Below are 13,488 nucleotides of genomic sequence, written 5' to 3'. Positions count from 1 at the left end.
CTACAGATGGGGCCTGTCTTAAACTCCTCTTGTAAATATTGTGTCTGGGAATGAGCAACTATTTCTAAATTTTGGGAGGAGATTTGGGCTCATTTGGGTCATAACTATAGAGAGAACTGGACTGACTCCACAGACTTGTATTCTGGACAAGGGCAATTCTGGTCACCGCATCTCAAAAAAGATATAGTGGAATTAGAAAAGGTACAGAGAAGGGCGACAAAAATGATAAAGGTTATGGGACAACTTCCCTAAAAGGAAAGGCTAAAGTGGCTAGGGCTCTTCAGCTTGGAGAAAAGATGGCTGAGGGGAGATATGATAGAGATCTATAAAATACTGAGTGGAGTGGAATGGGTAGATGTGAATCGCTTGTTTACTCGTTCCAAAATAGTAGGACTAGGGGGAACTCAATGAAGCTAAAAATAGTACATTTAAAACAAATTGGAGAAAATATTTCTTCACTCAACGTGTAATTAAGTTCTGGAATTCATTGCCAGAGAATGTAGTAAAAGCAGTTAGCTTAGCAGGTTTTAAAAAAGGTTTGGATGGCTTCCTAAAGGAAAAGTCCATAGACTATTATTAAATTGGACTTAGGGAAAATCCACTATTTCTGGGATAAGCAATATAAAATGTTTTGTACTTTTTGGGGATCTTGCCATGTACTTGTGATCTGGATTGGCCACTGTTGGAAACAGGATGCTGGTCTTGATTGACCTTTGGTCTGTCCCAGTATGGCAATACTTATGTACTTATGACAATATGCAAGAAATTGCCGAAGGTACCAGGCTATCCAGTATATTTCTTAGAAAAGCCTCTTTAACAGCTAAGCAATGTATTTCATTGCATTAGATTAAAGATGGAGGTCCATCTCTTATGCTTTGGAAAAATCAGATGTATACTTTGAGGACGGAGCATCTTTCCCTGGACACTTCCCTGGCAGAAAAGCTAAGAAAGGTCTTCTCGGACTGTGAATCCCATATCTGAATACTTGAGGTACACGAACACGTTACAACTTTGATTGTTTCCAAGATCCCAGGAATGTGCCATATAAGTTTGTTCCAATTTGTAGACAGTAGTTGCGGGGTGGGGGGGAGGCGGATTGGGTGTTTGGAGGCTGGAAGTGGGTGGGAGGGGAGGGTTTATATCTAAAAGAGTCCATTGTCATTTGCTAATGCTTATTCTGGTTGTCTCATTTTGGTTTTGTATCTGTAGACACTTGTGTACACGGAAGATGACAAAGGTATTTTCTCCTTTTCATTTGGATCCGATTTCATTTTATGGTTTTATCAGCCTCTTTCACACCTCCTCCCCCTGCCCCCCCTACCCACCCCCATTTAACCATGCAGCCGTTATTTGATCTTTCTTTGACTTTTCTCAATACGTGGAACACATTTAGTCTGGGTCTCAAAGATGGTATTTTTCAACAGTATCCACGGTGTTTATGAACTTTTAACCTCTGCAGCCCCTTCCTTTAAGTTTCTTTCTAATTAACTTCCTCATTTTAACATAGTCTCCAGTGATTCAGAATTGCCAAGTGGCCCCACCACTGTCCCCCTCGTAACACACTGTACTGCAGTGAGGACTAGATCTAAAGCGGAGCTTCTCAACCCAGTCCTCAGGACACACCTAGCCAATCAGGTTTTCAGGATATCCACAATGAAAATGCACGACATACATTTGCATATAATGGATGTACTGCATGTAAATGTATCTCATTCATATTCATTGTGGATATCCTGAACACCTGATTGGCTAGGTGTGTCCTGAGGACTGGGTTGAGAACCCCTGTTCTAGAGAGTCTCCCTCTTTTTGGTTCCAGGACCAGCTCCTGTACAAAAGAGTCATTCACAGTATTTCGAAAATTTACCTCCCTCCAAATGCCTCAATTAGACTTTGACCTGATCAATATTAGGGTAATTGAAATCTGTTGCCGATTGTATAGGTTATGATTTCAAGCAGACTGTAGTGCACCCCACTATGCTCTCCCGCATGCATCAATTTCTCACAAGACCTTTAACATGCTTAACTCTACGTCATCCTTTATATACAGTGTCATCCGCTCTATGATTCTGATAATTTGCATCCTGGTTTTAGTGTCCCATTGGTTATCCTCCTTCCACCAGGTTGTTTTTTTGTTACATTTCTGGCAGTCACATACAAACATACTTTGAGTTATCTGTATTTACAACCTGCCTAGAAGTTAAAAGAGATAATATGGAATCATTTATATCAATCTGCTCTTCATTTACACGAACCTTGGCTACTTCAGCCTTTACGACAACCTCTCGATCGAGACATCTGATCTCCCTGTTTTGCCAGCACCTCTTGAAGGTATCTCATACCACCAATCTGAAGCGTCCCTGTTCTGTACGTAAAGTTTTCAACTGTGACTCCTTCCACGTTCTGGCCATCGCTGCTTCTTTCAAAAATTGGACTATTGTAACACCATTTTGCAGGTTTACTACTACTACTACTACTTAGCATTTCTATAGCGCTACTAGGGTTACGCAGCGCTGTACAAGTTAAAACATGGGGAAGGACAGTCCCTGCTCAAGAGAGCTTACAATCTAAAGGTAACAAACTATGTAGTCAGTGTAGTCAGTGTATCATGAATGGGGAAGGTGGTTAGGCGCCAAAAGCAAGGGAGAAGAGATGGGTTTTGAGTAAGGACTTAAAGATGGGCAGGGAGGGCGCATGGCATATGGGCTCGGGGAGTCTGTTCCAGGCATAAGGTGATGCGAGGCAGAAGGGACGGAGTCTGGAGTTAGCGGTGGTGGAGATGGGTACAGATAGGAGTGATTTGTCCTGAGAGCGGAGGTTACGGGTGGGGACATAGGGGGAGAGGAGGGTAGAGAGGTAATGGGGGGCTGCAGATTGAGTGAATTTGAAGGTCATTAGGAGAAGCTTGAACTGAATACGGTAGTGAATCGGGAGCCAGTGAAGCGACTTGAGGAGAGGGGTGATATGAGAGTATCGGTTCACGCGGTAGATAAGACGTGCAGCGGAATTTTGGACAGATTGAAGGGGGAATAGGTGGCTAAGTGGGAGACCAGCAAGGAGAAGGTTGCAATAGTCAAGACGAGAGGTAACGAGTGAGTGGACGAGGGTTCGGGTGGTCTGTTCAGAGAGGAATGGGCGGATTTTGCTAATATTATAGAGGAAGAAGCGACAGGTCTTAGCTGTCTGCTGGATATGGGCAGAGAAGGAGAGGGAGGAGTCGAAAATGACTCCGAGATTGCGGGCTGACGAGACGGGGAGGATGAGGGCGTTGTCAACAGAGACAGAGAGTGGGGGAAGAGGAGAGGAGGGTTTGGGTGGGAAGACACATCGCTTTGAAAAAGCTGCAAACACTTCAGAACATAGCTATCCAATTTGTCTGTCATGCCAGGAAGTGTGATTCAGTCACCCCTCTTCTTAGAAATCATCATTGGCTGCCTGTCCATTTCTGTATTCAATATGTGGAGAGGTGTGGTAGCCGTGTTAGTCCATTCTTAAAGGTTATCAATAGAAATCAAACAAAATAAAACATGGAAAAGAAAATAAGATGATACCTTTTTTATTGGACATAATACATTTCTTGATTAGCTTTCGAAGGTTGTAGTAGTAATCAAGTAATGTATTAAGTTATGTCCAATACTTGTTTTATTTTGTTTGATTTCTATTCATAACCTGTATTCAATATAAAATTCTTCTTCTGTCTTTCAAGGCTTTTCATGTTTGGTCAGTCATCTTACGTGGGTTCCCTTACCCTACCCTATTCTTCACAGCTGCTTCGCTCCATTAATGATCAACGCATGTGCTTCCTGGTCCCAGGCTGGTGAGGCATGAACGTACAAGACAGAGTGTATTTTAGTTTTTGGCACCTGCTACTTGGAACTCTCTTCCCCTGGCCATTTGCTCTGAATTGTCCCTTCTCAAAGTCAAAACTGCCAAAAAAAAACCTTGGCTTTTCGAGCAGGCTTTTGGTGCCTAGCGATTGGGGTCCATCCTGTTTCCCAGTGGTGTTTTCCTCCTTTCCCTTTCTCCCCCTCCCCTTCTTCTTGTGACCCCCCCTCCTCCTTTTAATGGTTCGTGTTTGCTTATTTTATCTACTTCCCTGCTTTCCTAAGGGGCCCTTTTACTAACCCGCGTGCCTTCACGCACTCAGTGCGAGCCAATTCCGAGTTACCGCTCCGCTACTATGTGGCCCGTGCGGTAATTTCATTTTTTTATGTGCGCTGTAAAATATTTTTATTTTCTGGCATGCGGGCGGTAATTGGCATTTTACACGCGTAGACCGAATGAGACGTTACCGCTAGGTCCATGGCTGGCGGTAAGGTCTCAGACCCAAAATGGATGCACGGCAATTTTCACTTTGCCCCACATCCATTTTCAGCAAAAATTTCAAAAAGGCATTTTTTTTTTTACAGGTGCACTGAAAAATGATTCCCCGCGCGCCCAAATGACGCGTCTACACTACCGCGGGACATTTTTCAGCACGCCTTAGCAAAAGGGCCCCTTACATTGTAGTTTGTTTCTGTTTCTTCTCTGGTTTTAGCTATTTTCGTAAACCGCTTGGTTCTCTGTTTTAGTTAAAGCGGCATCGCAAATGGAAATAAGGAATAGTCCAAGTAGTATTTGAAAGATAAATAACACTTTTCTATTAATATAATTGCACATCGCACATGATTTTAGCAAGCTGTAAAGTCCACATGTACATCTGACCCACAGACTTTGCACTTGTTTTGAAAGTGAGACAGTTACTTTAAGTATGGTCTAAGGAAGAGTTACCTATCTTTGACTCCTCTCTCTCCTTCTCGGCTCACATTCAGCAGATTGCCAAAACCTGTCGTTTCTTTCTCTATAACATCAGCAAAATCCGTCCCTTCATCTCTGAGTAGGGTTACCATATGGCTCCAGAAAAAGGAGGATGGATTGAACCAGCTGGGTTTTACTTCCATTGCTTTCAATGGAAGTAATTGAGCCAGCCGGGTTTTACTTCCATTGCTTGGAAAGCAATGGAAGTAAAACCCGGCTGGCTCAATCCGTCTTCCTTTTTCTGGAGCCACATGGTAACCTGCAGTCTACCAGAACCCTTATCCACACTCTTATCACCTCTCGTCTTGATTATTGCAACCTGCTTCTCACCGGCCTCCCACTTAGCCATCTCTCTCCTCTTCAATCAGTCCAAAACTCTGCTGCGCGACTCATTTTCCGCCAGAGTCGCTATGCTCACATCGGCCCTCTCCTCAAGTCACTTCACTGGCTCCCTATCCGTTTCCGCATTCAATTCAAACTTCTCCTATTGACCTATAAGTGCATTCACTCTGCTGCTCCCCAGTACCTCTCCACTCTTGTCTCCCCCTACGTCCCCCCTCGAGTACTCAGTTCTGTAGATAAATCTCTCTTATCTGTCCCTTTCTCCTCTACTGCTGATTCAAGACTCCGTTCCTTTTATCTCGCTGCACCTCACGCCTGGAATAGACTTCCCGAGCCTGTACATGTAGCCCCGTCTTTGGCCGTTTTCAAATTCAGACTAAAAGCCCACCTCTTTAACACTGCTTTTGATTCCTAACCACTACTCACTTGCCCTGTAACCTTTTATCCCCTCCTCTTTAATTCCCTTACCTCTTAATTGTTGTGCCTGTCCTATTTAGATTGTGAGCTCTTTGAGCAGGGACTGTCATTTTCGTGTATGGTGTACAGCGCTGCGTATGCCTTGTAGCACTATAGAAGTGATAAGTAGTAGTAGTAGATTTTATTTATTTATTTATGACATTTACATCCCATATTATCTCAAATAGGATTTAAGTTCAATAAATATAACAAAAGTAAAACCGACAAGGTGTTCTGATTACACACAACAAAATATGCAAAAACAAAAAATATATATATATAAATAAACACACACACACAAAATTACCCATAACAGCATAACATGAAATCCTGATCATAACATGTTTGTAATACATAGGATAGAATGTGAATATGGGCAGAGTTGTTCTTACTGCAAGTTTAGTTAGAGGGTTAGTTATTTCTATTGTTAGAGGTCGATCTTATCAAGTGAGTTTTCAATAGTTTACGAAATAAGAGATAGTTTTCAGTTTGGTGGAGTTTTTTTGGGTGGAGAGTTCCATCTGGTTGTACTTTGGTATGAAAATCCAGCATTGTGGATAGCTTTATATTTGATTTTGCTACTTATTGAGGGAAGTGTAATACAAGAAAGTCTCTGGCTGACTAAGATTCTGCATTGTAAGATGGGGGTGAAGCATAAATTATTTGGTGGCTGAATGCACATCATTTGAAAGTCATGCGTGAACTTATAAGCCAGTGAAGTTTGCATCTCCCTTTCCTGCAGGTAGTTTTTGTGACCAAAACAATAATTCCTACCCTGGGAAAAACCCCTGCAAAACGGAAGTACAAGCAGAGTGGAAAATGCACAATTTCACTCACATGCAGGAAGGCAAGTTTCAAACAAAAGCATTTCCCTGGTTTTGAAAAATTAACCTCCTCATGTCACTCTAAACCAGGACTGGTAACTCTGCTGCTTGTCAATGTCAGGAGACAGGACGCTGGTAAGAGAGAGCCAGGTGCCTCTTGTTGGCTTTATGCTCCTGAGTTCTATATACAGCACTGCCCCATCACCATCAGTCCTACAGCGTAACCTCAGGCATCGGCTCTTACTTACTTATGTGATTATTGTCAGGAGCGAGATCCTCAGAGGCTTCGGTATCGTCTTCATCATCACCAGAGGACAGCGCATCTGTGCAATCCAAAGTGTGGCGTTACTTCAGAGTGATGCAAGAAAAAAACTCAAACATTGAGCAAATGCAAACCTACTGGACCAGACGGTTAACTATAGTAGATTAAACAGGACTCACCAAGCAGTGATCCTGTGAAACGATTAACAGTTTCTCAAAAGCTCTCCTATGCACTGTAAGACTCTGGCTTACGAGATCTCATCTCCCCCCCATCCCTACCTTCATCAGAACCTCAAGCAGGCATCACACAGCGATATAGGTTAAGGATGAACACAGCACAGACAGCTGAAAAGCGGACCTTCTTCAGAATCTCAAGCAGGCATCACACAGTGATATAGGTTAAGGATGAACACAGCACAGACAGTTGAAGAGTGGACCCTTCATCAGAATTTCAAGCAGGCATCATGCAGTGGTATAGGTTAAGGATGAACACAGCACAGACAGCTGAAAAGCGGACCTTCTTCAGAATCTCAAGCAGGCATCACACAGTGATATAGGTTAAGGATTAGCACAGCACAGACAGCTGAAGAGTAAATCCCATGCAGACAGATAGATGCACAGATATAGGATGGACAATTTAAGAGTCAGAACAAGTGTTTTGGGGCTTTTTTTTTTTTTTTTAAAGAAAGGCCTTGTAGCCTGATTTTCAGCGACTGGTACTTTGCTTTATCTGTATATTGAGTGATACAAGCCGTTTAAATATTATATAAGTTATTCAGTCATGTCAGGACACAGTAGAACAACTACATTCTGCTGCTCTGTGTATAACATTTGTGATCCCACCACCACCCCGGGACTACACAAGATTTTTTCTTTTAATAAAGGCAGACATGCGGTCAGCATCGGTATAAGCTACATAACTTTCTTTAAACCTACTGTTACTCTATTTTCCACTCTGTATATATTCCCGGAGTTGGTACTCTCCTCTCCGGAACCTGTAAGCCACATTGAGCCTACTGCTATGGGGGAAAATGTGGGATACAAATGTAATAAATAAATAAATAAATAAATATCAGGCCCTGAAGTACAAATCTCATTTCACAATGTCACAATGAGAAAAAGCTGAACACAAGAGCAGTGGCCCGGGTAATGAGGATGAAGATAAGCTGCTTTAAACAAGTGTCCCTGCTCCGCTGTTCTCCTTTGCACTGGCATGGGTAAAAAACTAGGACCCCGTTTAAAAAAAATTAACCCTTCAGAGGTGGAGAGTCCCTATCGGAACCCATATCCTGCCCCAGTTCTACCAATGGAAGCAGCAGCAGTGACAGGGCTCAGCCCACTGTTCGCCCTCAGCTCCGACAGCGCAAAACAAGGGGAGGAGGGCTGGGCATCCAAATAGCAGAAATGTAATGTGGACACGTGCTAAGGATGCAGATAGGGAAAAAAAATCATCCCAGGCATAGGTACAACACGCTGGGTTCCAGATTGCCATTTGCCACCACCCAGGAAAGGGACCTTGAAGACCCCAAGGACAATATGTTGACATCTACAGTTGTGTGTACGATGGCAGTCAAAAAGCAAATAGAAGGTCAGGAATTATATGAAAAGGGGGAATATCACTGTGTCTGTAATCAATCCATGGAGCGATCACACCTCGAGTACTGGGACCCAGCTCAAACACAATACAATTAGAAAGGGCTCGGAGAAGAGCAACCAGAATGGCAAAGGGGATCGATCACCTCCTTTGAGAGTGGGATATGACAGACAGCCCTAGATCCTGAGTGCAGTGCAATGGGGGGACAGTTATTTACCTTTCAGTTGCACAGTAAGACTAGAGCACACCCCATGAAGCTAATAAATAGCACATTAACCTCTCCTCAGGAGCGGCCAACAAGACAAGGACCGTGACCTGGAGTGGCCACAGAGGGAGACAGAAGGTTGGGCTCAGACACAGTATGGTACACGGGATGTTCTCCTGTTATAAACAAGGTGTTTTGGCCAACGTCTTCCTTAAGAGACACTGAGGGGTAATGTGCTTACAATAAAGGACTCACAAGCTGCTATGATCACATGTATCAGCACCAACATTAACTCCTCTGACAGGTTAAAATATTAGATTTCTGAAAACAGCAGCCCCCCCCCCCCCCGAGTCCAATGGTGATGACATCACTGCAGACCAGCTGTGATGTCATCACTCAGGGACAACATGTTATACTGTATGGATGCAGCTCCTGCCCTCCCCAACCACAGGACTCCAATTGCCTTCCAAGTCTACAGTGCTCTTGGTTCCTGCTCTGTAGATGGCTCAGGAAGTGTACGTCACACTCACCTCTAACGTTCACATTGAAGTAGCGGGTGTCTGCGCCTAAGCTCCTAGCCACTGTGCAGGCATAGAGCCCCGAATCCCGTGGGGTCACACCTGTAATCTGCAAGCATTCCCCGATAAATGTGGTCCTATTGTTGGGAACCAATAAGACCCCATCCTTGGTCCACGTAACCTGTAAGGTATCACCGCCATGACACGGCAGTTCCAGCATATCTCCGGGGACCAGCGGGTACACGGTTGGCTGTGAGATTTGGTATTTAGTTGAAGGTTCTGTGAAAGTTCAAGAGAGAGACACACAGAGAGATAGAACGAGAGAGAGAGAGAGAGAGCAGAGGTCAGTTCCAGTGTCCCCTTCACAACATCAAGTCTGCAAATCTCCCAGAGTTTATCACCCCAGCAGTTAAGACCTCCTTCCTCTATCCAGGCATCGCCTCTTAAAGATTACAGGGCACTGAAAGCAACCAGATCCAGGGCATAGAAACCAGTCAGTGTGGCAGAAAAGCTCAGAGAACAGCAGCCCAGGAAGAGAAAGGTAGAAAATACTCCATTTTGAAAAATTAATAAATACAGAGATGCCAAGTTAACCAGTTCCAGGCTGGAGATTTTGGGTCAATTCTGTTTTTTTTATTTTTAACTTCCATTCCAAATCAGTGTGGGATTTGTGGTGCCCATTGAAATCAGTACTGGAAGTTCCATAATGCACCAGGATGGGGTGGTTAGAAATCCAGGACTGGCCCAATATCTCCAGCCTGGAACTGGTAACTTGGCATCGCTGGAAATACCAATACAATGGTAAGCAAGCTTGACATGTCAGCTGATTATCCCTAGGGATGGGCAGCCAGAAAATTTATTTCATCTTTTTCACATCATTTCTGGGAATGTTAATTTCAATCATTTTCTGTGGCCATTTTTGTTTGTCTCAGCAGAAAAGACGCTGAGTGTTCAATCTTTCCTGACAGAATGTGCACACGCAGTGCTGGGAAGAGAGCAAACGAAAAACACAAAGTTTCATGTTTTGTTCTGCTCATTTTGGGGTTTTAACGACATGAGATATGCTGGTCACATTTCCCCATGTCCTGGCAATGGCAGCCCATCCCTAAATTATCCCCAGGTCTTTACTGATGTGTAAACAGGAAAAGTAAATACATTTGCATGAGAAGCCACATCACTAATGAGGTTCAAAATTCACCTAACTGGCTATACAGAGGAACGAGGAAGTAGGGCTGAAAGAACAGCGAGCCCAGAACCAGGAAACTATCTGAGAACACCCGACTCCAAGAGCCTTATGCAAGCGTTTTAAAAGTGTGTAGCCTGAAAACGTCCATCAATAGATTAGCTCTACATCATACACCGTCTGGCCTGAAATCCCAGCGCTGCCCCCACTCCTCCAAAGAGAAAAAAGGCACAGCTGGGCCTTCAGGACTGAGATAAATGAAGTCCTTTAATTATGAGCAAGACCCCACACGGGCTGTGTTTCGGTGCACCAGCACCTGCCTCAGGGGTCACAGCACGTAGTATAACTTCTGAAGAAAAGTCCATTTGAAAGTCCACCCTTGTGGAGAAAGCCGCAGTCAGTCTTGCTCATAATTAAAGGACTTCATTTATCGTTCATTTACGTTCCTACCCGTAACCTCTGCTCTCAAGACAAATCACTCCTTTCAGTACCCTTCTCCACCACCGCCAACTCCAGGCTCCGCCCTTTCTATCTTGCCTCACCCCATGCTTGGAATAAACTCTATGAGCCCAAATGCCAGGCCCCCTCCCTGCTCATCTTCAAATCCTTGCTCAAAGCCCACCTCTTCAATGTCGCCTTTGGCACCTAACCACTACACCTCTATTCAGGAAACTTAGACTGCCCCAACTTGACATTTCGACCTTTAGATTGTAAGCTCCTTTGAGCAGGGACTGTCCTTTTTTGTTAAATTGTACAGTGCTGTGTAACCCTAGTAGCGCTCTAGAAATGTTAAGTAGTAGTAGTAATCTCAGTCTTGAAGGCCCATTTCCCTTTTTATTCAGATAATATCTGACCGTTCAGCACAGATTGTCAAAGTTCATTCCTTGAGGGCCATAAATGGGCCAGGTTTTCAGGGCGACTGCTCATTGTATACAGATCTCTCTCATGCATATTTATTAGGGATACAGTATATATATATATTTTTTTTTTTTACATTTGTACCCCGCGCTTTCCCACACATGGCAGGCTCAATGCGGCTTACATGGGGCAATGGAGGGTTAAGTGACTTGCCCAGAGTCACAAGGAGCTGCCTGTGCCTGAAGTGGGAATCCAACTCAGTCCCTCAGTTCCCCAGGACCAAAGTCCACCACCCTAACCACTAGGCCACTCCTCCACTGTTGCTACTATTTGAGATTCTACATGGAATGTTGCTATTCCACTAGAAGTCGGCCCTTGCAGATCACCAGTGTGGCCGCGCAGGCTTCTGCTTCTGTGAGTCTGACGTCCTGCACGTACGTGCAGGACGTCAGACTCACAGAAACAGAAGCCTGCGCAGCCTTCTACATGGAATGTTGCTAGTGGAATATGAACATTCCATGTAGAATCTCCAACAGTAGCAACATTCCATGTAAAATCTCCAACAGTAGCAACATTCCATGTAGAATCTCAAATAGTATCTATTTTATTTTTGTTACATTTGTACCCTGCGCTTTCCCACTTATGGCAGACTCAATGCAGCTTACATGGGGCAATGGAGGGTTAAGTGACTTGCCCAGAATCACAAGGAGCTGCCTGTGCCTGAAGTGGGAATTGAACTCAGTTCCTCAGTTCCCCAGGACCAAAGTCCACCACCCTAACCACTAGTCCACTCCTCCACTGTTGCTACTGAGATTCTACATGGAATGTTGCTATTCCACTAGCAACATTCCATGTAGAAGTTGGCCCTTGCAGATCACCAATGTGGCCGCGCAGGCTTCTGCTTCTGTGAGTCTGACGTCCTGCACGTACGTGCAGGACGTCAGACTCACAGAAACAGAAGCCTGCGCAGCCTTCTACATGGAATGTTGCTAGTGAAATAGCAACATTCCATGTAGAATCTCCAATAGTATCTATTTTAGTTTTGTTACATTTGTACCCTGCGCTTTCCCACTCATGGCAGGCTCAATGCGGCTTACATGGGGCAATGGAGGGTTAAGTGACTTGCCCAGAGTCACAAGGAGCTGCCTGTGCCTGAAGTGGGAATTGAACTCAGTTCCTCAGTTCCCCAGGACCAAAGTCCACCACCCTAACCACTAGGCCACTCCTCCACTAACCACTCCTACCTAACCACTAGGCCACTCCTCCACTCCATACAAAATAAATGGGCTGAGGAAGAAAATAAATCGACAAACTAACCAAATACTATCCTCAAATCATATAAATAGCTCATTGAAATCACGATATTAGGAGGAAAAGCCTCAAAGAGCTCCTCGGAGCTGAGAAACTCTTCATCATCGGCATAAAAACCTCCATCCCAACCTTATCAATTTTTCACAACTTTTATCACACTATTAAACTCATTAAAATATTGCAATACTGCACTTACCTAATCCTCTCTTGCCAGCAAAATATCCCCAGACAGACAGTGTTAGCATAAAATGCCCCGACCTTGAAACAGCGAGAACAAAACACTGGGCCAATGTCAGTCTGGGGTTATTATGGTGGCAAGAGAGGATTAAGTAACTGCAGTACTGCAATATCTTAATTTTAGTAAGTTTATTAGTGTGATAAAAATTGTGAAAAATTGATAACGTTGGGATGGAGGTTTTTATGCCGATGATGAAGAGTTTCTCTGCTCGAGGGTGTTTACGCCTGGAGCTCTTTAAGGCTTTTCCTCCTCCTGTTGTGATTTCAAGTGAGCTATTTATATGATTTGAGGATAGTATTTGGTATTTGTTAGGGGAAAACCCGAAAACTTGGCCTGTCTGATGCTCTCAGGGACTCAACTTGAGCAAGCCTGGTTTAGAGCAGTGTTGCCCCAAGTCCAGTCCTGGAATATCCCTTGCCAGTCAGGTTTTCAGGATATCCACAATGAATGTGCATGAACTTGATTTGCATACACTGCCTCCATTATATGCAAACCTCTTTCATGCATATTCATTGTGGATATCCTGAAAACCTGACTGGCAAGGGGGTACTCCAGGAATGGACTTGGGAAACACTGGTTTCGAGCACAACGCCTCTATCCATATAACTTTGACAGATATTCAAACAGGGAAGCTGTGCACTGGCCACCTGGCGACCAACAACTCATTCTGAATATTGACCTGTATAATTTTAAAAGTTTATTTTTTATTTATTGCATTTGTATCCCACATTTTCCCACCTATTTGCAGGCTCAATGTGGCTTACATAGTTTTGTTAACACTGTCATTCCTAAATATCAGATACAATTAGTATTGTGCAGAGATTAAGTAGGGAAGAGGGAAGGGAGTGATTAGGGTAATTATAGAAAGTAGGCTTTCCTAACTGGGTGGGTTGGTGAGGTGGGT

The 13,488-nt window shown here is 43.9% G+C and overlaps 1 protein-coding gene across 6 annotated transcripts in view; it reads right to left on the bottom strand.

Annotated features, from left to right (window-relative positions):
• FGFR2 (fibroblast growth factor receptor 2) overlaps positions 1-13,488 on the bottom strand; it is a 189,184-nt gene that overhangs the window by 105,491 nt on the left and 70,205 nt on the right. For 4 of the 6 annotated variants that reach the window (XM_030202600.1, XM_030202602.1, XM_030202601.1 and 1 more), the window contains exons 3-4: positions 9,007-9,273; positions 6,665-6,739 (exon numbers count right to left, since the gene is read on the bottom strand). The exons of 1 other annotated variant lie outside the window; for it this stretch is intronic. In XM_030202600.1, the coding sequence (XP_030058460.1) occupies positions 6,665-6,739; positions 9,007-9,273 (342 nt within the window). The remainder of the gene's footprint in view (positions 1-6,664; positions 6,740-9,006; positions 9,274-13,488) is intronic. One more of the 6 variants, XM_030202604.1, reaches the window with a different exon arrangement.

This window comes from Microcaecilia unicolor, chromosome 5 (assembly GCF_901765095.1).
Source record: "Microcaecilia unicolor chromosome 5, aMicUni1.1, whole genome shotgun sequence".
Lineage (NCBI taxonomy): Eukaryota > Metazoa > Chordata > Amphibia > Gymnophiona > Siphonopidae > Microcaecilia > Microcaecilia unicolor.
The sequence above is the reverse complement of the archived record's forward strand: the minus strand, read 5'-3'. Positions and strand labels throughout refer to the sequence as shown.